The 25,116-nt window shown below is 42.9% G+C and overlaps 1 protein-coding gene across 5 annotated transcripts in view; it reads left to right on the forward strand.

Annotated features, from left to right (window-relative positions):
• Positions 1–19,157, forward strand: part of FBXW11 (F-box and WD repeat domain containing 11) — a 66,958-nt gene extending 47,801 nt beyond the window's left edge. For all 5 annotated transcript variants that reach the window (XM_085237099.1, XM_085237098.1, XM_085237101.1 and 2 more), the window contains 8 exons: positions 6,700–6,837; positions 7,461–7,579; positions 8,558–8,807; positions 9,952–10,070; positions 10,588–10,698; positions 11,748–11,826; positions 13,179–13,367; positions 16,711–19,157. In XM_085237099.1, coding sequence (XP_085093225.1) covers positions 6,700–6,837; positions 7,461–7,579; positions 8,558–8,807; positions 9,952–10,070; positions 10,588–10,698; positions 11,748–11,826; positions 13,179–13,340 — 978 coding nt within the window. In that variant the 3' untranslated portion in view covers positions 13,341–13,367; positions 16,711–19,157. The remainder of the gene's footprint in view (positions 1–6,699; positions 6,838–7,460; positions 7,580–8,557; positions 8,808–9,951; positions 10,071–10,587; positions 10,699–11,747; positions 11,827–13,178; positions 13,368–16,710) is intronic.
• Positions 19,158–25,116: the final 5,959 nt, after the last annotated feature.

Here is a 25,116-nt window from a genome sequence, read left to right on the forward strand (position 1 = left end):
TACAGTAAAAGCTACTTGATGACACAGAAGATCTAACCAGTCAGTATTTTTCCTATGGAGAACAAAGATGAAGCTTGGCTATGCTGTTCCTGATGTGAGGAGAGACCAGTTTGCAGGAGCTGGTGTTGAACTGGCTCTGTGGGTAGAGATGAGCTCTAAGAGCAACGTCCTCTATTCTTCTGATTGACTGAAGAATTGAAAAGTAATTCGAAGCTTGAGTTAATGATTGGAAGGAAAACTGAGGAATGATAAGTAGCAAATGTGAATTCTTTCCCTTCGACTCTATTTGCATTTTAGGTCAAAAGTCCATGCAACCACAAACTGTCATTAACTACAAGGTAGGACAGGCTGTGATTTGACAGATGAGGCTCCCTTGCCTCTCTGAAGGTTTATATATTCTGCGCCAAACACATTTTAGGAACATAATGTCACTTCTGAAATCTTCGGATTTGAAAATAAGAGGACATCTAGAGATCTGAAACCAAATTCTTGGAAAGAGGTCTCTCCCTCCACTGTGAAGCCAAATATTTAATAAGGTTTCATTTCACAAGAGGTGGTCCAGCCGTGCTAAATGCCTCGAAGTCCCAGGTTGGATTGCCAAGCTTCTGTAGGATTTTTTCTTTTAGGGGCAAACCCATTTGGGGGCATATCTTAGAAAACGGAACCTGGGTTTGTGAGACTTGTTTACAGAATTTTTTTTGCTGCAAGGTATCCTGTGACTGGGTGCAGTCCTGAAGTGCTGTGTGATGGTCAGCTGTTTGGAGTGGGTAGTGTTAATGGGCAGCATGCCAAGGTGGGAAGCTTAATACTGCTGATTGCAGAACCCCGAGTCCCTGGATTTTTTCCATATTATTTGTGAAGCCCAGCCAACTATTTGGATTTCCCTGCAGATCTAGCACAAGTATCCATGTGATGAGTTGAGAAGACTGTTTCATAAATCTTCCCCTTATCTTCGAGAACATGACAAGTTCTCATCTTGGTTCCGTGGAAACTTAGGTCCATCTAATTCAGATTAGAATTAAAATGTGATTTTTGCTTCACGTTTTCATGCTTGAGCCACTTGAAAGGCACATCTTAATGTGAAGGTGGCCCACAGTCTGAGGTGGAGACCAAATGGCACAGACCTTGACTCTCATAACTGAAAGGGGCAGAAAACTGGTTTCAGTCACGGGGTAGATCCTTGGCTGGGCTTTTTTTCATTCCCTTTGCGTAAACCATTCCTGCTTTCCACAAATGTGGGCAGCCAAGGCTGCTGTTTTCTTCAGAAGGTTTGAAAGAGGGATTTCATGCTCCTGTTTGAGTATTTCAAATGGCCTCATGCTCTGGTGAGGGCTGATAAGTACCTGTTTAAATAGAACTGCATTTTTATGGCTCTATGTGTAAAGTTGTTTCAAATGGGATCTAAAAGATGCAATAATTTCATTTTTCATCAGCACTGCATTTTGTCAGGAGTGTATACAGCAGCTGTGTGTCATCAGGGCACTTCGGAGGAGCTCTCTGCTTCCATAGATGTTAGCTCACATTTTTAACACTTCCTCTCCAAGTCTGGAAGAGATGGATTTCTTGTGCAGTTGCAGTGTTACTTTCCTCTCACTTCAATAGCAGGAGTCCATTTAAAGTCTCAGTATATTTTGATATTGCATTTGAAACCTGAAAGCTTGGCACTTCACTATGTTTCACTGTGTCTCTGAAGCGTGCTGTGCATTGTTGATGGACATTGTAGATGAGGGGAACATCAAAGAGAAAACCAGCAAGAGCCATTCACCATCCAGGGCAGTAGGAGTCCTAATAGTAAATTACTGTTCTTTAGGTCTAAAACTTCTGTTTGTCTCTGCCCCCTTTTTTTTCTTTTTTTGCCTAAGGTGTCCCTGGTGTGTAACATCACTTTGCCACTCTGAGAGAGCATTTATCTTTTCTTTATGCTTTATGAAATAATCTTTATTATGCAGTCAGCTTTTTTTCCTGTGGTTTCCCTTTTGTGTTGCTGGCCTTGAATACAGCTTCTGCAAGTCGTCTTCTCTTCCTCTGTAACAAATGAGCCTATTTCATTGTCCATATCTGTATCATTCAACATCTGATTTGTTCTTTCTGTGGCTTTAAAAAGGGTTCTGTAAGGCTGCAGTGAGTCTTGGGGATAGTTTTACTTGGTGGACCATTGAGCAGCTTCATATGTATCAAGTTGGTTGCATGCAAAAAGACAACACTTCATCAACTTACATTGCTCACGTTTGGATCTTACCTGAGCAGCTGTAAATGATAGGAACATAATTTTTAGGTCTTAGTTTCTGCCCCCAAAAAACCCACATGATTAAATTGTGATAGTTGCTAGGAAAAGCTTCCCGTTCCTTTTTCTGTAGAGTTGTTTATATTTTTTGACTCCACCATTTATGGCTTTTCTTCTGGTCTTGGATTAAAAGTGATACTTTACCCCACACTGATCTGAAAGCCGTGCACTACTTGGACTTGGGGTGGCTCAGTAGTACACTGCTAGCTCTTTGGCCTCGCTTTGATTTCAGTGCTCTTCACAAGGTAACAACATAGCCTGAGTGTGCAGTATTCTTACGAGTCAGATCAGAAGTTACTAAATGTTCTTCTTTTTTTTTTAATGTGGAAGTGTGCCTTTCTTTTTATTTTATAGACATGTGCCCTGAACTTTAAAAAATATATAACTATTGATGTGTGGTGTGTGTTAATGGGATTATAATCAATCCCTGTTTCTCTGTTTGTTAGTCTTGCTTCTGTGATTCTTTATGGAGATGGGTTTTATTCTCACTTGGGTATTCAGGTAAATACATAAGCCTGCCTTTCTTTAGGATTACTTTCTTGCATTTAATTACCATGTCACTGTTTATTTCATCTTCCTATGTAGGTTTTGAAACTGGGAAACTTTGTCATATGATGCTGTGTGGTAGTCAGTCTTGTGATGTCTGAAATGCTGTGCTTAGAACTGCTGCAGTAAGGACAGGACAGCCAGCACTCTGCAGGTTGCTCTTGAGGAGCAGTTTAAGCCTCCTGGGCAGCATGCATCATGCAGCCTTTCCTCATAAGACTCTTACAGAAACTACAAAAGCTGCTTGACTTTTGCTGGCTAACAGCAGAGTAGAAACCCAGCAGTGAAGTTGGGACTCCCATTGGGATCAGCATCCTTGTTCAGAGGTTTGGTGCTTTTTTTTTAATTTCCTAGGGAGTCTGAAGAGGAAATTCCTCAGAAATGCAACTCTGTCATTCCGTCTTTCCTTATCAAACCTTTTAACTTCATAAGGAATGAGACACTTGACCCTCTTCACCCTGATGACACAGGATCAACTCTAAACGTGTGAAGAGTAAGAGTTTGGGGCTTCAGCTCCTCTTGCTGTAAATGCCCAGTGCCTTGGGGGAATCCCTATTTGTGGTTCCTTTTCCTGCTGCTTTTGTTCTGAGAATTGTGTTTTTTCAGGGAACAGTCTCCTTGGTTCTGGGGGTAAAGATAAACCTGCTTTGCAATAATATTCACAAGGATAAAAATCCCATTTTTAGCAAGGAACTGAACACAGGGTACATAATCAAACATGGGAAAAAAAACCAACCCTGCTCTTAATAGATTATCCTTAACATCTGAAGTAGAGCAAATGTTCCAACTGCTAGTCCAGATGGATTGCATCTTTTTTGTCCTTGTACCAGTGAACTTACCTTGTTGTGTTTAAGACTTGGCTATTCCTCTGTATCTTGGGCTTCTCTGGGAGATTTTCTCTCTAAGTGTCTTTTTCAGTCCAGTTCTGCAGTTCCTCAGCTGCTAAGTGGCTCTCTATGTGACAGATGTTTTATCTTCACATTTGTTCCTTATGCCTTGTGTCCAGATTTTGTTGGTTGTGTAGCATACTTGCTGCTATCGCCCTAAGTGAGCATTAGTGAAGTGTGTGAAACTGCCTTTGAGCTAAGAAGACAGAGCTCTGCACCGCTTGCTTTTAGCTGTGAAACCCATGTTTAGGGGCTGTTACCTTGGAGACTTGCTACAGAAAATGCAGGAGAGTGCTGCATCAATTGGTGTAAGGTTTGTTGCTGTAAGCATGCAAACAAATGCAGTCTCAGCGTTGACCTGACCGCACGGTGCTTCTAGCAGTCTGTAAAACAGAGCAGTTTCTTCCTCTCTGCTCACATGCACACACACACCTACTGGATGTGTACATAGTGTGCTGAGATATCTCCTGGAAGGACTGCAGCTGAAAACCTATTAACTGCACCATTCGGTAACAAGCAGAAATCTCCTCTAGCAGAAGCTTTTATGTGGTTGCCAGTATTGTATTAAACATGTTCCTTTTCAGAGGGTCCTCCGGGTTGCCCACCCACTCAGCTGTATTTAGTCATCTAAAATAATGTTATTTCTCTATACGTACACATCTGTTTTCACTCTGTTGCTAATTTAAATGCTGCTGTATATTCTCTGTGTATTGTGGCTGCTTTCCCAGCACACTGAAATTTACGCAGTGTAAGGGGATTTTACAAGTTCTCGAAAAACACGAAGTATTTTCCCACAGTAGCCACACTATATAACCTACAAATGAAATGATACCTACTCACAGAATTAAAATGTGCACCTGCACGTGACTTGCTGCTTTATGGTGCCTTCATGTAGATGTAAATAATACCTTAGTTTCTTTTATCTGATGCCAGCGTTTTTTCGTGGTAAGCCAATTATGTCGCTTCCTCCAGTGAGCTGCTAAGAGTTAAGCCAACGCTAGTCCCAAAATGTTTGGTCAGCATACTCCTACCAACTGCTGCTCTGATTAGAAAACTGCTACAGACAACTGGTTGGTGGTGTTCTTAATGTATTCTGTAGCTGCCACAGGAACCTGAGGTGTGGAGCTGCTCAAATGGTGTTGCAGTGCCTGGAGGTCTGAGTAATCCAGCACGTGGTACACAAAACTGCTCATTTCTGACCTTTCCAAGAACGTTCCTGTAGGGAAACTCTCCCTGAGGTGACTTCTTAGAACTGAACGTCTGAACTTATATGGTTTCTGAAGCTGTTTAAATTGGATTGCTCGAGTCTGAGATACTTTATCTCCAGTGTATTCAGTGTTAGTTATTGTATTTTTAAATATCTTGCCTTCAGATCTCTAGTTATAATGGCTCGTGCTATTAGTGTCTAAAATGCTCTGCTGTTTCCAAAGGCTAGTCTGTGAGCTCTAACAGTGAAGGAATTAGCGAGTTGCAGTTCTGCCCTCCAAGCACAGGTGACAAATCTTTAGATGAGGCTTGAAGATCCCTTCCTTCCTGACACATCCATCCCATGCTGAGGAAGTAGCAAAATGAGCAGTCTGCTACCTTCAGAGCAGGAGCCCGAGTGGAGCCAATGTCAGGTCTGAGCAGCCTGAACCTGGTTCAGTCTGATGATCAGCAGCAGGCTAGCTGGCCAGAAAAGCTGATCGTGAACTGGCAGATGACTTGCTATCTTAATTTCATTAGCTTCCCCAGCAGTTTGGAAGAGAATGAGAGGGATGAATAACTTGTCAGCATGCTTTTCCAGGAGCTTCCTTTAGTACTTCTCATTTAGACAAATTCACATGGTACATCAGGTTTGTATTATAATTGTGGATAATTCTCTCCAAGTTGCGTAATGGGAGACAATTGAAGGAGTAAGTGCATGGAAAACCGAGTGATACACTGTTTTCTGCTAAATTAGGCATATTTTCCTGGAATTGGGAGGTCATGGTTGCACTGTACTTTTGTCTTTAGTTATCATTTTAGTTGTTTTCTGATCTTGGAGAGGAGAGGAAGAACTGCGTGGAACTGCAGAAGTGCTCGATACTGCTTTAGAGTTAGGATTTGATGGTAAATATTTTTTCCAAACTAACTGATAGATGATCAGCTGCTCCCTGGGATTCCATGCAGCGCTGTGGAGAGCATCAGGGAAGCAGTCAAATACATGAGCTGCTCTGGTGCCTGTGCTGGAAGATGAAAGGCATTTCAGCCTCCAGAGTACTGCAGGTGTTGTGCCAGAGCTGTGTGCAGACCTTCTGACCACAATCCCATATCTCACATGTCTTTGAAGCCAACATTGGTCTTCTCACAAGCAGGAAAGCTGATCACAAGATGGAGTTAATTTTTGTTCTACCGTGAAATAGTTTGCCTCCTTTTAAGGAGTCATGTCTGTTACCTGAAAGGAGGAGGAAGAAAAAAATAGTGAGTTTTAGCTGTTCTTCAGATTGTTTAAATTTTATATTCCTTACCAAGTTTTATTTTTTTTTTTTCCTGCTTTAAGGTGCTTAGCAGAATTTTCTGTATCTCAGAATCTCTTGGATGCGTGACAGCTGATGTGGGAAATGGCTGGGCAGGGGCAGGAAGGCGCAGGGATCTGGATCTTGGTTACTCAGTGATGCTGAGCACACGCCGTATCAGTTCTTTGCTGCTGCTATCAGATGATTGCATACGTACAAGGGGAAACTGAAATGCATCTTTCTGATGGTTCCTCTGAATGTTCTCAGGAAGGCTGCTTGAGTATGATTTTCAGCACTGAACTCTGCTTTTGTCATGACAAAATATGAAGGTCTAACTTCATGGTGTTTTAAATATTTTTATGGGTGGTCGGGAGAAATACGGATATAAATTCTGCATTTAAATCTTAAGGATGAACTTCATAACAGTGAGAAAGATTTGCTGGGCCTCTTGGAGTTATCACACTGGAGCATGCAGCCTAACCCCCCTTCTTTCACCTCTTGTTAGACTATAGAATCTAACTGGCGATGTGGGAGACATAATTTGCAAAGGATCCAGTGCCGCTCTGAAAATAGCAAAGGTGTCTACTGTTTACAGTATGATGATGAAAAGATAATCAGTGGCCTACGAGATAACTCCATTAAGGTAAGCCCTTTGATGGTCTTTTCTCTGTGTGTGAATGGTAGTTCTGTCTTGGAGGGGGAGCTGTTTGTTTCCTTGTTGTGTTCCCTTGTCTCTTCTTCCAACAGTGCTTCTCTCTTCAGGGTTTGTGAGGAATGCATGCCCTCTGTAGCCCTGTAAAGTCTTCACCTGTGTTTTACTCTAGAAACTGAGCAGACAGGCAATCAATACCACTGGCTACAAAGAAACACTTGTGAAATCAGAGTTGCCTGCATGAAAGAGGACTGTATAGCACTTATTGTCAACTGTGTCTTTTTGTCATTCCAAATGGTTGGCTTTCATGGAAACAAGCTGCTTTCATGGAACCTGTCCCTGAATGCCATGACATTTCTTTTTTTAAAACAGGCTTTTGTCTTTTTGTGATCCTTGGTTGTTTCACTGTAATGCTAAAAGCTTGCAAGTTAGAAGAGAGGACAAGAGTTGCTGTCTGGACATGCAGCCTAGCCAAGGGTTCTTGCTGCTATGTCCAGATTTCTTCCTTTCCTCTCAGTAGCAGCAGTGTTCAAGTTTTTTGAACCTATCTTTTTGATCTTGGCAAGCCGTTTATAGTTTTTTTTTTTTTTTTTTTTTTTTTTTTTTTTTGACAGATTTGGGACAAAACAAGCTTGGAATGTTTGAAAGTATTAACAGGACATACTGGCTCAGTTCTTTGTCTGCAGTATGATGAAAGGGTCATTGTAACTGGATCTTCAGATTCTACAGTGAGGTGAGTGTTAAGTTTTTGGGGAAAAAAAGTTAAAAAAAAAAAAAAGTGAATATCAGGGTTGGGAATATTTGTAATAATCTCCAAATGTCAGAAAACATCCCTCATGTGAGTGTATACCATCACTCCCAAAATAAGGTATTTGCACTTGGTGAAGCATCATTTTTTTTTTTTTTTTTTCCCCAAGACTGTCTCATGCTTTGTAGTGTTAAGCATTGTGAAGAGGTGTGACCTGTATCATTCAAAGCACAACATGAAATAGAATGGCTGATGCACTGGTTACATGGTGATTACCTCATTTAGGTTTCTTATGTCACCTTCTGACATACTTTAGTTATGACCTGCAATGAAAGAAGACTATATGTGGAGCACTTGACAATGAACACAAGACTTCAAGTATGCACATGTTGAGTGGAGGAGCCTTGTCTCCTGGTGGCTTGCATTGCTATATCAATATTGATCTATTGAAATTAAGAACTGATCATAGCAGTTACTGTCAGTTACTATAAAATCAGTAGTGCTATCCACTTGATGCAAGTCCACAAGGCTACTTCTTTCCAACTGGTACAATTTGTGCTACTTGTGATCGCTACCTCAGTGATGCAGAACTCTTAAAAAATAAAAAGTATATGGTCTTTATTTTTGGTTTGCTTCATCAATTGGTACATTACACAGCTCCTAATCCACCTAGAAAGAAGAGTTCTAGAGTCATGCTTCATTACTGTGCAACCCTTTCTTTTAGCAGTGGTCCCAGTTTAGGCTTTTTCTGGTCTAATTGCACACTGCTGCTAATTATTGCTTGTGACTGAGAAGTGAATCAAGATACTTCCCCAGTTGCTCTCTGCCCTTCCTTAGCCTCTAAAGAGGTGTTGGCAAACCAAACCAGAGAGCTCTCTTGAAGATGGTAGCAAAGCTGTATGTGTTTGCACTGTATAATGTACATGGTTCCTTCATTTGGGATAAAATTCTTTTCTTTTGCAGAGTTTGGGATGTAAATACAGGTGAAGTTCTGAACACGTTGATTCATCACAACGAAGCAGTGCTTCATTTGAGGTTCAGTAACGGCTTAATGGTGACATGCTCAAAAGACAGATCTATTGCTGTCTGGGATATGGCATCACCTACTGACATCACCCTGCGCCGTGTCTTGGTTGGCCATCGTGCTGCTGTTAATGTGGTAGACTTTGATGACAAGTATATTGTGTCAGCATCAGGTGACAGGACCATTAAAGTAAGTTGGCAGAACTTTCCTGTTGGGTCTGAATGCCTACCAAGCCAGAAAAGCTTCTGGAAGTTACAATTCAAATCCAAGTAGCCAAAGTTTTTGTAAACAGTTCTATGCCTTTCTCCTTACCATTCAGCTAGCTGCTTCCTCCTACAGTTGTTAATGTCTTCATGCTATAATGAGTCTTGTAACATTTTTGTGGTTACTGTTGTGCAGCTCCAAAAAAGTAAAGCCTACTCATCGTTTGAACTCTAATCTCAAGATGGGTTTGTTTGTTAAATGTGGCACATCTTGTGCCTTTTTCCTATTTTTTTATTTCAATTGGCAGTCCTGTTCCAGACATGAAATTTATCAGCAGTTGCTTTTCCATACCACACCTTCCCAGTTTAAACCAGACTTTGCTGTGTTTAAAGAATTAAAATGCTGTATTTGAAAACTACTACATACCAGAAAATTTGACTTACCCGGAGTGTATTAATATAACTAAATGTGTTTCCACCCTTCCTTCTCTAGAACCAGAGCTACTCTAGACTGTGCCAAAAAGCACTTGGAAGTTCCATGTCCCAATATCTGCCAAGAAACCCGCTGCACTGTTTTGGAAATGAGCTACTTTACATGAATCCTTTACGTTACAACTTCAATAGCAGTTCATTAAAAATGGACAAATTTGATCATAATACTTTAATGTTGAAGAAGAAACAGCCACCAAGCCTTAATAGGCTGTGGCTCTGGTCTTCTCTTAGAAGCAGATTGCTAGCAATTTATTTGGTAAAAAATACAGCTTATTTTTGTATATGAGGTAACATCCTCTTTTTTAAAGCATTACTTACTTACCGAGATTCAAGTGCCATCAGCCCTTCAAGGTTGTTTTGACCAGTATCTACTACTTGAAAATACAGTCTTTCTCACTGACATGATGCACAATAGCAGAGCCAATGGCTCTTGTCATTGCTAGGATCTGTAATGCCATCTTCCACTAACACCACATGCCTCCTCTTTGCTTGTAAAAATACTATGGAAGTTTTCATTCTGCTGTCCAGCAAAAGTCAGCCTCAGACTTCTGCTTATGAGTTTGTAACAGCTTCTGTTGGAAGTCAGAAGCCTTCATGGAGGATAATTCTCAGAGAAACATTCTTCTCATGTTTCGTAGGTCTGGAGTACAAGTACGTGCGAGTTTGTTCGTACTCTCAATGGGCACAAGCGTGGCATTGCATGCCTGCAGTACAGGGATCGACTAGTTGTCAGTGGATCTTCTGACAACACCATTAGGTGGGTGCCAGCAGGCTGTCAGTATGTACCTGTGTGCTTTTACATGTGGTAACAGGATTTCCCCTGACCTTTGCTGCAAACCATCTTCAGTATGTCTTGCCATTGAAGCAGATGCTGAAACAAAACTGTCCTTGTAGTTTATGACCTAGTAAATTGTTTTCTACTTGAGAGGTGGTGACATTGGTCACTGGTTTTCATGCTTTCTGAGCCTATAGTAATCACTGATTTATGCAGAATGGACAAGTATGTTGAGGTTTCTTAAAATAACCTAGGCAGTATACAACCTTTACTTACATGTAATTTTGAATGTCTAGATTAGTTTTTATGTACTGCAGCTGCAACACAGTTTTATCTGAATTGCATACAGGAAACATCTCCTAGTTCTACCAGCTGTTCTTTTTAGCAAATTGTGGTGTTTTCTGCAGAAACCTCTTCAGTAGCATGCTTAAATCACTGTGTGAAGGTGAAGGGATAGCACTGAACCTGAAGTGCTCAGACTTTCTTATTTTCTTTTAAGGCTATGGGACATTGAATGTGGTGCCTGTTTAAGAGTATTAGAAGGCCACGAAGAACTGGTGCGATGCATCAGGTTCGACAACAAGAGGATTGTTAGTGGAGCCTATGATGGGTATGTTTCTGAGAGCAATTTCTAAACATTCTGCCTTCCTTAACAAAGCATTCTGAAAGCCTTTGGGCCTTGTTTGTGGTATAAAGGATCTCGTCTGATATGACGGATGGATGATTATTGAAGTGGCTTCTGCTTCAGCATTTCAGCATAACAGGCTGCGGTTTCTTATCTACTTAAAACTGCTTTTTTGGTGCATTCTAGTGCACGCTGAATTTATTTGGCACTCGTGCTTGACTTCTTACAGAAAATAAACTTTTGTTTGGTTGAAGTGACAATCTGTCTAAAAAAGTGCATTCTTTTGTTTGTTCCCTTAGAAATTGCTCCTTTCCAGGTCCAAGTACTCAGAGTAGTCGATGCTTTCTTTTCAATTTTTGTTTGTTTCAACACAACAACGCTGAAGACATTTATTGTGAGGGCAGATATATCATGTAGAGCCCTCAGAACTGTTCAGTGGCTATTTCTCTTAGGTAAAAGGCAGGAGCCCCAAAATGAGCACTTCTGATTTGCTCTGCCTTGCAAGTGGTATTTTTGCTGTGCAGTAAATTCAGGACAATGTACATCCACGTCCAAATTCTCCAGTTCTTTTTCTGTATGAACTGTACTTCTAGTGAACAGTAGAGCTATTGAAAACAATTCTTGAACTGTGTTAGTCTCCAGCCTTTTATTTGGGCTTATCGTCTCTCTGGGGTTGGCAGTCCCTGCTCAATTCCTGTTGGATCTTCGCACTTCATCAGTAGTGTTGTGGGCTTTTGAGTTCCTCTGCAGTTCCAAACTGGCTTGTGTATACAAATGCAGTTAGTTTGTCTTGAGTATAAACAACCCACTTGGGCCATCACAAAGACATCGCTGTCTTTGCTTCTAAAAAGAAATACAAAACTCTCTGTTTTATGAGATTCAGCTTTAGTAGTTTAGTGAAGATAAATTATAACGTTTTGCTTGATTCTCATAAATCAGCTGGAGGAAAGATCTGGAATTCTGTCTGTTGCTTTTAGATGTTTCTGTGCTTACACTTGAAACAATGCTTATAACCTTCTTATCTTACTTTATAGCAAAATTAAAGTTTGGGACTTGCAAGCTGCTCTTGACCCTCGTGCCCCAGCAAGTACATTATGCTTGCGTACGTTAGTGGTATGTATAATTAATTTATTAATTTGAGGTTTCAAACTTTCCATTTGAAAGCACAAAGCATTTTATTCCCTTACCTTTGGAGAGCTGAGAAATTCCGGGGGTTCTCTGTAAAGCCTAGGCTATTTCTTATGCTAAAAATGAAGTAAAATGTGCATATCATCAATGATTTGAACTTAAATTTAAATGAAAAATTGAGACGTTCCCAGAGAGAGTCTTTCCTCAACCTTTCTCCTACCCTTTCAGTTTGAAAGGAAGAGGTATGCAAAGAGAAGGGAGGATAAGTGGAAAGAATTACCAGAGGAACTCTCGTTGCCCCAGAGGACTATCAGAGCTGAGGCTGTTGGTTAAGCTATGTTTTATCTTGTATTGAGGGTTTTGGTTTCTGACAGTAAACTGAAATTTCATGCACTTCTTTTTTTAAATTTACTTCAGGAATCAGCCAGACATTTCTCCAGTCTAGTAACAACCCAAAGTTACTGTCTGCATATGATGGTAACTGGCTTATTCAGCCTGTGCTTGGCCTTTCCAACGCTATAGAAGTCCTTATGTTCCTAAAAGCAGTTATTATTCAAAAGAAGAAAAAAATATCTTTGTCTGAAGATGAGATTTAACTATTCTTTTGATCTGTGTGCATTTAGTTTTACTGGAAAAAGTTGCTTCTTTCCCTTCTGTGGGTATGCTGTAGCTCAGCTTATAGTTTGGAGGTCAGTCTGGAAGCTTTAGTTAGTTCTCTAGTAAAAAGCTCTCATACTCCTCTTAAATTTATTAACAAATGGGTAAGCAGAAGAAAGAGGAAAATTTCTGGACATCCATTCTGAGGTTTCTTCAAAGAGCTGATGGAGCTCCTACACCTCTGTTCCTTACTGGCAGCATTTGGACACGCTCCACGAGCGAGCCGTACTGATTCTTGCAGCAGTGTGTCCTAGATGAAGCCATGATGTGGTGTGTTAGTGCTATGAAAAACTGGGTTAGCAGCAGTGTTGAATGCAAAATCTTATGTAAGAAAAGGAACTCCTGGTGTAGACTGTTAGTGCCAGCCAGTCTTCTAGATCAGTGCTTCTTAATTGATAGACTGCCTTAGTCTTTAATAATGTCAGCCTCAATATGTGCAGTGGGCCCCTGCAGGGGAGAGTCAGAAGTTACAAGTACTTTATTTGAAAGCTATGTGTTAGGCTGGACAAAGTTTATGTATGAAAACTGCTTTTCTTTAAACTCAAGTGTAATTATAACTAAAGGGCTTCTTAGTGCACCAGAATTTTAATGCACCACTCTGCATCCAGATCTGTGTGAGCACAAATGTAATGAAGTGTTATCCTCTTCTTGGCCTGCTAACTATTGTTCATTACTCACAGGAACATTCAGGACGTGTTTTTAGGCTCCAGTTTGATGAATTTCAGATCATTAGTAGTTCCCATGACGATACAATTCTGATTTGGGATTTCTTAAATGTGCCACCCAGTGCCCCGAATGAGACTCGCTCTCCATCTAGAACATACACTTACATCTCCAGATAACAGTCTGCACTTTACTACCCTCAGAAGGTAAGTCTTTGTCTCTTCACACAGAACGTGTTTATAAATTTATCACTTCGCCTGCAGGTTGTATTACTCCAAACAATAAACTGTTGTTTTCCTTAAGAAAATAGAAATTTCTTATGCCACTTCTTGCATTACTTAGACTGCATGGTCATGCTTCAGCTTTCAAAACTTGCCACTTCGTAATATCTCATCCTCATGTCCCCTGTAAACTCCTGTAATTGGATACTTAAGGTATAGTATGGAAAGTTATTGGGTATTTGCAATGTTCTTGGAGATTTTGGTGCATTGGTACAGGTATTGCAGATGTCGTGTGAAATCAGAATCTTTTGGAGCTTTTGAGGCATCTCAGGATGAAATCTTTGTAACAAGCATCTTAATGTGCTCCTAGTAAACTGAAAATGCATATGATCTTTGGACAAATGCTCATCACAAATGAGCAATTCTGTGATGACCATAAGTATCTTGGAGGACTTTCAGAACTAAAAATAATGTTGTGTTAGGCAGTGTGACAAAGCTGTCAAAGACAGAGCACGTGGACTTAGCCTATTTTGTTTCAGTTTTTCTGCAAGTCAGCTTCCTTTCGTTCTTCAAGCACAGTGGGTAAAAGCTCTGCTGTAGATCTGTTTGTTAGAACAGTGGTTTCTTTTTTCTTATGTCATCTACGTTGCTGCCAACAATTGCACTTCACACTATAAATAGCTGTGAGTGCTGAGGCTTGGCAATGTAGAAGTTGCCTTAGCAAAGTGCAGAGGCCCCTTTCTCCAGTGCCCCGTGTTTGCCCATGCTGATAGCGGGTGCTTTCAAGGAAGTGGGAGCACCACAACAAAAGGAATTAGGAGTACTACTGCCTCAGCTGGAAGGATTTATGTAAAGTAGATAATTAGTAGTTGGCTTAACACTGTGGCTCTTTATGTAAGCCTGGATTTCCATTGTCTATCTGTATGTGTTTATTCCTGCTATAGTAATGATCTCCTCTGACTTTTTTCCATTCCTTCTGTAGGATCTCTCTTTCTGGCTAGGAAACATCTTTCCATGTGAAGAAACAGTTGGCTTCTTTGAGATACAGTTTCTTAAAAGTCACTTTCCTCTGACCTGTACTCATCCCTCAGGAAAGTGTTGGCTACTGTTCCTGCTGAGTGAATTCCTACTTATTTTGAGGAAGGCCATGATGATGTCTGGGTAGACATCAGGTCCAGTGGCTTGTTAGATTCAACAGAGAATCAAGGCCAAAAGCTGGGCATTGCTAGACTGAGTTTCAGAACCGGTAATTATTTAATATAATTAGGCCCATGACTGAGCAAGAAGCCTCATACTATGATGCAGTGTTAGCACACAGAATCAGCAATGAATGGAGCTTGCTTATTTTCTTCAAAATCAAAGGAAATATATTTACATCCAGCTCCACTAGAACCTGGGTGTAAGGTACATTTAAATCAACTCAGTGCTTATATGAACTTCGGTTCTGCCCTGCTAGTATGATAGGGAATCACTAGTATTCCCTGCAGTATTTCATGTGTGTGTCCTTATCCTCCCTTTCTAAATTGAAACCTAAAATCTGACCATATTTCTTAGTGTCAAAAGAGATATTGCAGTATTGAATAAACATTGAGCAGCTCATTTAAGAAATTGTGGGGTTAAGAACGTTGCTGCAAGGGTAACTTAGTGAAACTCACTGGCTTCTTTATTCTTTGTGCAGTGGAAGGCCAACAGAAATTTGAAAGCAAGTGTGATAATGTAACATTTCTGTTAGATGGAGAAGTAGTTAAATATGACATTTTCCTGGGAGGTAGATCATGAAGCTGTTCAGAACAGCGAGGTCCTTTCACACTGCTTCCCTATCACTTGCACTTCAAAACTTGGTGCATGGTTGTGTTCTTGTTGTGGCAAGCTTGGTGCCAGCACTGATGGTTTGTCCCCAGGGACTCTGTCTTACTGTGTAGGCAGAGATGCTCCTGTTGGCTGCTGTGCCACATGGGGCAATACCTAGGTGAGCTTTTGCTGTGGAGACTCCGAGGCTTGTTGAAGTTGAGTGGTTTCTAGTTTTGATTCATGGAAAAGCTATGCGTAGTTCGTCTTAAGCACAAGAGGAATGTGTTGGTGTCTTCTTTTCTTTCCTGCCACATGTGACCCACAAGATCCACTGTCATGGAGATTTGTTGATGAAATATGAAGAGCCTTTGGCACTGTGTTCTTCCTTTGAAATTCTGCACACTTGACAATTTTGAGCAGCTTATGTCTGACTTGTCTCACGATGCAGAACTGAAAACATGCAGGGATACGATCCCAGGAATTGCTAGTGTTGATAAATGGCTGTCCCTTAATGATGTTTCCTATACAGGGGAGATGCTGTGATGTCATTTTCTGAAGGGTTTTTCTGAAATCAGAATTCACAAGACATAAATCTACATACAATTATGGTCAAACAGCTAATATTTCATTATGACATTTAATGAAACAGTTTTATATGCTTTCAAACATTATAGTTTTCTGTATTTTGAAACAGCCCCACGCCCTTGGTTTTTTACAAGGCTTGCAATGTTAGGCCTCTTCAAAGTGGATCATTTTTGACAGTCCTGGCAGTTGGCTGTGAGAGTTTTATTGCTTTCTGTTGAACTCCTGTTGTTTATTGTAACATGATAAAAATTGTTACCATATGATACTCTGATATTCTTATATTGAGCACTAGGTCTTGTGCTAGGGGGAAGGGAAGCCATTGGTTAATGTCTAAAGATGTTTTAACATGGGAATTTCATATCAGGACAGGGTAGTTCACTGTAGTCCACAAAAGTGATTTTGGAAAGTGGTGAGTAAAACTGAAATTTGGATTTAATTATGCCAAGTATTTACACAGTCACGTAAATAGATGGGGGAAACAAAGTCTAAAACTAATTTTGGTGTCTTGTCTGTTTTCTTAAAATCCTATGTATTAGAAGCCAAGTTTGTATTTTGAGCAAAGCTTGCTCCTCTGCAGCATTGGTGGAGAGGAAAGTTCATTTGTCACTCTTTCATAAAGTGCTCAGCATTTAGCAAGATGAACAGATGGTTCACCTTTTAGTTCCCCTGAAGGTATGTAAGAAAAACGCTCGTATGTTCAGAGCATATTGTGCAACAAAGGCAGTGTCCCATGGATAAAAAGGCAGTGTCCCAAGCATCCATCCTTGGAGGAAGGACTTCTAACACAGAATTATTTAAAGCTGAGTACCTCCTTAACACGGTAAGCGCTGTACTCCTCACAGCTGTTTTGCTCTTGTAGTTTCAGCCTGTGCTTAACCTTCTCCTGTGTCTCCAAAAGGTGCTTTTTGACTTGAGTGTTCTGTGAGTTCAGTTTGTCTTTTGTCTCTTTCAGGGTTTCACAGTCTTGAACTACTGGATTTTGGCTCCTACATGCCCGAAGATGTTGATCGACAGCTAAAGTCAGAATTGGTTCTAGATGCTGTGTAGATGCAAAGCAGCACAATGCTATATCTAAATTTCTTAATCTTTCCTGCTCTCAGTGGTCGTCTTTGAATTTACTACAAATTCACTGACTTCGAGTAGATGAATTTCAGAAGCCTACCCTCCCCTGCAGTGAGAAATCCAAAGCTTCACATGTATATTGTCCGTAGAACCTGAACTCAGATGGCTTGTTTTTTCAGAAATAAATCAGACGTCAAGAAAGGACTTGGCCTAATTTATATTGCTTTGCACTTTTGTCTGACTTCAAAGAAAAAACATTCTCCAATGAAATTTGGGTGCCAAACACATACCCAGAATGTACAGAGCTTTGCTTTCAAAGTCATCATTGTCCTTTAGACTTTGCTCTTATGACAGATTCAGAGCCTGTTTTGTTTAATAGGAGTGTACGTTGGACTCTTAGAAATATTTCTGAATTGCTCAGTAATATTTTTGGATTACAGTTTACTTGTTTCTGCACCAATAATTTCTTTTAAATTAAAGATTACCTGTAATTCAGGCTAGGTTATCTAAACTAGTTGTATAGCACTGTCTTTTCCTTTTAACTGTGCTCTGTACGACAGCCGTCCTGCGCTTCCTAATGTTTGGTATAGTAAAACCTTTCCGTGTGTGCTTGCCTCATTTCAAATACTGTATAAGCATGTAGATATGATGTACATAACAGTGTAACCTGCAGGTGCTGGGAGTCAGGATTTCCTGACACTACACACTAACGCAAGCTGTGGTAGCACTTGGCAGCAGGATGTTCTAACTACTGGCACTGTAGGGGATAATATGAATTATCTAGAAATTTTCTCTGCAAAAGGAGGTTTTCAGTATTCATTAGGATTTTTTTAATGGGAACTACATATTTTAAAATGTAATTTCTAAACTTTTTAAAAATTAAAAAAAAAAATGTTTAATTTATGTTCTGTATCTTATATTTTGTGCCGCAGTATTTACAGTTGTCTTTCTTTTACCACCAGTAGGTTGTCACAATCGCCTGCTGACGTCCTTTAGCATTAGTTTGGCTGCTCAGTGGAGGAAGTGCCATGGGCCGAAGTGAAATTTATTTATGTTTGATTTGTAACCCTTCCTCATGGTGGAGTGGAGGTCCCTTCAGGTCGATGCTCTGATCACCGTGCAGGCTTCCCTACCTGTAGCTCTCAGCTGTAACCATAACGCAGCGTCCTGGTCATGGTTTCTCTTTGTTAGCATGCTTTTATTTGGAATCTCAGTAGGGTTTTTTTTGTGTTGTCATAGTCTCCCCTCTAATTTATGTGGTCACAATCGCTACTGCATTTCTCTTCCGTTGGAGTAAGCCTGGACAGATGCAAACTTGAATATCGTACCTTCGTTAGCCATGTGTGACTGTGCCTGCTGGTGGCTTTTCTTCAGTGCTTCAGTCGGCGTGGAAAGCGCCCGTTTTCCCGGGGAAGATACGTGCTGGCACAGAGATGGATCACAACGGATTGATGTGTGCTTGTGTCCCCTGGCAGCGCTTTGTTGGGTTGGAGTTTTGTATCATCAAGAAGGCTGAGGGCTGTCAGGTTGCTGAGGGGCTGATCCCGAGTGCAGGGAGGTGTCACTGTGTGTCAAACGAGTTCAGAGAAGGCGTGCGTCGAGACGTTGCTGAGATGGTCCAGCAGTGCATCTTCAGGTTTTCTCCTCTTCACATTGAGAGAGGTGTTGGGATCAGTGTTAAACTCCCATTCACGTCTTACAGCGACATCTTTACTTCATCAAGGTGACCAGACGTGATGAAGTACAGAAGATGAAAAACATGCTCCTGATTGTCCATAAGATCCCTTGTTGGGAGACGTGGCAGTACCGTGTGAAGGTATCTTACTTCCCCTTCTCATCTAATAGCTTTAACATCATATGGTTTAAAAATCTATTGCAGCGCTGAAAAAAAACCAAACACCAAACGTAATTGTTTCTGAAGAATGGAGTCCTTTTTTAAATGCATGTGTAAGATTTAAATTCCTGTTTTTTCCTGGGGAGATGATGGTATTTGAACATGCGGTCCGAACTTCTTTGTGCTTTGTGTAACATAGCAGTGGACTTCTGTGATTGGCACCCAAGGAACTCGACTCCTGGGATTCATGGTAGTGATCCTGGCTGCACTCTGGACTTTGATTTGCTAACATAATTGAGCAACTGTACATTACTGCTATATTAATGTTTCAAAGCACTGGGATAGTCTAATTCTAACTTGTAATTATGTTTGCCAATTACCTGTTTGGAAAGTTGGTGTATGAACAGCTTATTGAAACTGTTAAATTGTACAGATATCGTTCATGATCTAAAGCTTTGTACTGTGGAATGTGCTTAATAAAAAAAAAAAAAGTTTGAACTTAATTTGTCAAATAAATGGATCGGTAATGTCATTAAGTAATGTTGGCATTATGCATTAGTTAATGCAAGGGCACGGCGAAATCTTGGAGAAACTCGGCTGCAAGTGCTGCAGCACTTGCAGCCCATGCATCAGCAGAAGCAGCACAAGAAGAATTTCCTTGGTATTTATCAAGGATGCAGACAGGGGTGTTAAATGTTACCCATTTCCTTGGCTGCTGAAGCAGTCTGTGCTCATGCTGAGCTCTGTTCCCAGACAGGGACTCCTGATGTCAGCCGTGTCTTAAAAACTGCTTTCCTTGGGTTTTGTTTTGCTGAGGTTGAAGAAAAGTGCTTTGGGCTCCTGCATAAGGCAGCCATGGTCATGTAAAGGGGTGTATCTGCCACCAGTCAGACGATAACATGAGGAAGGTTGGTATTCCTCCATCCCTTGGTCTTCAGTCAGTTCTGTTTGTCAGTACTTTGCTTTTAAGTAATTGGAGAAATCATCGCTGCTGCTGCTGGGTAACGCTTCATTTCTGATCAGTCCAACCAGAAGTGATTCATCCCACAGATCTGGTGCTGCCAAATCAGTTCCCTGCTCCGTTGGTGTCCCCTCATGGTGTGGCCATCTGTGCTGACCGAGCTGTGACTGCATCCCCACCGCAGGGCTCACCATCATCTCTTGGAAATGCTGCTCTCCATAAGTTGTGTGCGCCCACCTGAAATGCTTTTAAAGGGGCTGAGAGTGTGAACGAGGTTCTGGCAAAGCATCAGCAAATTCAGTATTCTGAATTGATGATGTGTGCAACTTTTATTCTGACATTGGATCACTTTCCAAGAGACTTTGTTCAGATTACTTCAGAGAGAGGAAAACAAATCTGCGTGTGTTAGCAGTGCAGTGGGGGAAGTGTAGCCTCATAGAAGTGTTTAAAGCCACTGTGACTATCTTGCTGAGTATCATTAGCCAAATAAGCCTTAAAAGTTCTGAGCTGCGCCTGCAGAGATACCTGGAGCACACGCTGTCAGGTCAGACTTAATAACCCATTTTAGTCGGGTGGGCTTTTGTTTTCCATGCTTATGTGCTCATAACAGCCATCTGTTAATTCCCACTGGCTTCATGCTGGGCTTTGGGGTCCTTTGGCTCTTCATGCTTACCAAAGGTTGGGGGTGACACCCTGTGCCAGGTGTGATGTGACTTCTATTCTGCTGTCCAACATCCTGTGAGCACTGGGCAAGCAGGGCTGTGGTTAAGGATGAGCTGTTGAGTATTCTCAGTTTGCAGTAGCTGTTAAATTTACAGCAGAATTGTTTCTCGCCCTGCTCGTTGCTGTGCTGTGATATGGCAGTATGTGGTTTTGCTGTGTGCTGTTACACGATGCTCTCAGGGACAGGGAAGCTGTCATTGGCCTTATCTGCTAGGTAACGTGGTGCTGTGGGAAGGGTTTGTGCTTAGAAATGAGGCAGTGGATGTGTGCATTGTGTCTTTCCTGATGCACACTCGATGATGTGGTGGCAGTGAGGTGAGGGTGCCTGGGCTGAGCAGTGGGGCTGGGTGCTACAAACAGCTTTCTCCTCAGCAGCTACAGAGCTGAGTGCTCCAGGCCCAAGTTCTGTGTTTGGACTTGCTGACTCTCCTCTGCTGCAGCGTGTTTTTCCTTTGCAGATGTCTGCTCTTCGTTTACCTCTGCTGCTCACCATGTCCAGAAGCTTTATTATTTTTTTTCTGTCTCTGAGCAGCTGTGAGATGCAGAAATCCAAGTGGGGAGTGTGAACAGGACGGCCTGGGCTTTGGGAGGGTGGTGGTTACCCACTGGGAAAACTTGCAGAGATAGAATAACTGGAGGGGAACAGCATGTGCAGAGAGCACTTGGATGCAAGGGAACACCTTGCTTTCCTGTCCTGCATAACTCTGGTTGTATTTCTGCAGAACCTGATTGTGCCAGATCTCCTGCTGTGGGTCAGCGCCTACCAGGGATGGCAGCAATTACAGCTAATGAGTTTCAGGTGTTTGCTCTTTCCTGGATCAGTAGTGGAGCTGCCCAACACTGCCCTGCAGCATATGTTGGGCAGACACCAAACCTCTTTGCTAGTCTGGAGCTAGAAGCTGCTTCCTAACAGAGCAGGAGTTGATTACCAGCCAGGAGGTGACCCTTGAAACGCTTGCCCTATTACAAATAACTGTTTCTGAAGCATCTATCTAGCGGGCTGAATTAAGGAAGCATCTGGAATGGGTTTTTTTGGCTTTTCTTTCCAAAGCTTTATAGCAAATTATGCAAACACATGCAGGAAGCATTACAAAACCTTTGTGTGTCCAAAGAATTAGCAGATGTTATCCCTCTCCTCTTTCAGGGAGCAGGGATGAGCCTGCTTGCTCCCAGGGCTGGAACTGAGCTGAGGAGAGCAAAATGACTTGGGTCAGCATGAAGCAGATGACCTTCAGTGTGCAGAGGTGAGCTCCCCTCAGTGCAGGTGCATTGCACTTCCCAGGCAGGTTTTTATGGCTGTTATTCCCCCCTTGTTGCTCTTTTTGAGCTCTCACATTCATGGGTTCGCTGATAGAATCCACGCTCCGGATGGAGGGCTGCACCTTCCAGAGTGGTTTGCATGGGTCAAGGCAACTGCCCCAGTGCACAGGTGGTGCTTTGGAGAGGTGGAGGGGGAAGGGAGAGAGGGTCACCATGGCTTGGCCCTGGGCTTAGAGAAAGCAGGGCAGGAGCTGGGTATGGGGTGCTCAGGACCTCCCTGCTGCTTGAGCAGAACAACCCAATCCGAGGCCGATCTGAGGGTTTTTAAGGTTTCCTTGTACCCTATTTGTGGAGATTGAAGCTCAGTTCGGTGAGCCCTCTGCACAGACGGCCAGGGCTGTGCTGCAGGTAGGGCAGCCCCTTGGTCAGGCCCAGCACCTGCTGGCCAGTGGAGCAGCTGAAGCTTCCCCTCCAAAGTGCTTTCCTTTGGTGCCAGGATGCTTCCCATCCTGCCCTGCATGGGTTTGGTGCAGGATGGTATCGGAGGGCAACAGAGAACTGGGCTTTCTTTGCTGCAGGGCTGAGTATTGCTGCCAGCACAGTGGAAGAATGCTGAGCATCAGTGCCCCTGGGGCTGCAACCTGAACTGCGGCTTCCAGTCTGTTCCTGGCTCTAGTTCTTCACCTGTCTGTTGCTATTTGCATGGCTTGACAGAGAAACATCATCTCATTTCCTGCAGTCTGCTTGTGCTCAATTAAACCTTCCTTGAATCTCTGCCTCATTTGAAGCAGCTGTGAGCTGTTTTGGGGGAGAGGTTGCACTGCTGCTGCTCTGCAGTGGGTCTGCACCTCCAAACACACCCTGCCCATGTGCCATAGAAGCCATATTGCTACAGCCCCACGTGCCTCCTTTCACCTGACAGTCTTTTCCCAAGACCCTCTCCATGCAGCGAGTGGTGACTTCTGCCAACCCCTTCTTGCTGTGCCCTTGGTCTTGTGTCCAAATATCAGACTGGCTCAGGAGTGACAGCAAAAGTGTCAGTGGGATGAGGCTGTCAAATCTGCCTTCTGAGGAACTGCTGTGCTCATAGAATTCGAGAGGTCCTTCCTGTGGTGCAGAAATGGGCTTACACCCCTATGAGAAGTGTTGAAGGCTCGAGTCTTAATCACAGAGAGAAGAACATTACAGATAATAAATTAAGAGTGGTTACTACCAGGTACCTACCACAGAGCAGGAGGATTTGGTGCTGAAATCTCAGCAAGCATCACAGCTGGGGGTGCAGCAAGGCTCGGTGGCAGTTGTCCTTTGAAACTTGCAGCTCAACTTGGCCCAGGAAAAGGAATCTCTGATCTACTATTTGTATGGGTTATTTGAGAGAAGCTGTAGGAATGGATCATCGGATAGAAACCGTCACTGCGATGCTAAGATGGTGTGTAGCTCAGGGCAGCAGCGTGGCAGTGCTGAGAGGAAGATGGCAGCGTGTGGCTGCAGTACCAGGCCCACGAACCAGAACTGATGGGGTCGAAACTACTTACCACAAGGCCTTCATGCCTGAGGCAGTGTGTGGATGCTGGCTGCCAAGTTAGGCCTGGATAGACACGGAAGTGGCAACAGGAAGGCTGATGATGAGTGCTTGCACGTGTGATGTGTGCTGAGGGCTTGGGAATGGGAGCTGTGATGTCTGCTCTGCGTCACTCTGGTCCACCAAAGGCTTTGATGTGCCCATGATTTGAGCTGGCTTCCAAATGTGGGTGCTTCCTGAAGCTGCCTCAGGCCATCAGTTGTGTTCTGGGGTCCTCTCTCCCTGCCCTGTAGTTTCTTTCCCTGCCTGCACAGTGACTGGAATGTTTCCTGCCTCTTTTCCAAGTGAGTGTCCCTTGTGGTACTGTGGGTTTTTCCTCTGAACTCCTTCACTCCTGAAATCCACCCCTTCCCATGTGTACGCAATTCCCTTGCCCCCAGCGAAGTGCTGCTTCTTTGCCCAGATCCCTTCCACCCTTTCAAACAGCAAAACCACCTGGCCAAACTCAGCCATGGCCTGCTGGGGGCAACAGCATGGCTGGGGGGCAGGAGGGCTGGGTGCTGCTCTCCTGTGCCAAGAGATGCTCAGCTGCAACGCAGAGCTGTTGCTTCCACAAGTCAAAAGCCTCCAGGAAGACAGGAAACAGCAATCTTCCCTTCTGGAGAAGTGAGAGGGTTGTGCATTTTTGGTGGTTTATTCTTGGTACTCTCTGGAAGGGCTCCATGAATAGCAGAGGCTGTGCGTGCCAACAAGAGGAGGAATACAGATAGAAGTGAGCGCTGCTCCTGAGGGACGATTCCCCTCTGGATGCAGAGGGCAACTGTGAGTCGTTCCCAGTGTGTTTGTGGACGCCCCACACTGACAGCCATTGCTCAGAGCTGACGTGCTCATGTGAAATGTGTCAGTACAGGAATGGCTTTGCTTTCATCCAGCAGCACAAACAAGGTTCTGGGGCTGCCAGGCACCGTAAACTGCACCCAAACCTCCTGCTGGCCAGTGTGGTTTAAGTCAGCCCCTCCTGGGTGGCCCTTTTTCTTCTTTTTTTTTTTATTTCTAATATCTGCAGACAGGTCTTGGACTGAAGTAGAAACAGCTTTGCTTGTCTGAATAATTTAAAGAACTGCGATTTCATCTTTTCTTTGGCACAGCTCAGTTCAAATAAAGGGAGATGCGTTTGTATCTCTTGACTACCCTCTTTCCACAGTCTAAAATCTTCTATTTTCTTTTCCTTCTTTTTCCTTTGAAGGAATCCTTTGAAGGTTTTATTTTTAATTTCCAAACACACGCTTAGAAGGAAAGGTTACTTTTTTCTGTATATCTTCCCCTGAGACAGGCTGGCACTTCTTTGCTGGAGGAGCAGGACAGCTGGGGATGGGGGCTTGAGCCTTGCCAGATGAGCCAGAAAGGCAGTGGGTGAAGAGGTGGTGCCTGCTGTTTGTGGAGGAGGAGACCACAAGGTGCCTATCAAGATATGTTGGTAGCAAAGACTGCTCAGGATCTAAGGCATCCCTCCAGCAAAGCCTCTGACCTGATGTAGAGCCTCCACTGGAGTTGATGGCATCTCTTCCAACAGGAGCACGTGAGCAGCATGCCTCTGCTTTGCTGCCTGTTCCTTCTGGAGGTAGGGGAAAAGCAAGGTGGAAATTTGGTGCCTGCTACAGCCATGCAGGTTAACTTGGTGTCCCCGAGGGGTCAAGCCATCAGCATCCATCTGTGTGACCTTAGTAAGGCAGGAGGTGCCAGCAATCTGTGTATTCTCAAAGACAGAGATGTCATGGATGCAACAGAGTTGCTGTCAGAGGGATTGAGGTATGAAATGCCTCCGAGCAGTGCCTGCAGCTCCTATTATCCTAGAGGAAAAGTAGTTCTCTCACAGCCAAATTCCTGCCTTGAAGCAAAAAATGATCTGAGTTACCAGACTTCCATGTTAGAAGCCAGCAGTGCTTTGGGTGTGCAGAGCAGGCACAGCTCTGTCTCCCTACAGCTCTGGCTGCAC

Source organism: Meleagris gallopavo, chromosome 15 (genome assembly GCF_905368555.1).
Source record: "Meleagris gallopavo chromosome 15, MGAL_WU_HG_1.1, whole genome shotgun sequence".
NCBI lineage: Eukaryota > Metazoa > Chordata > Aves > Galliformes > Phasianidae > Meleagris > Meleagris gallopavo.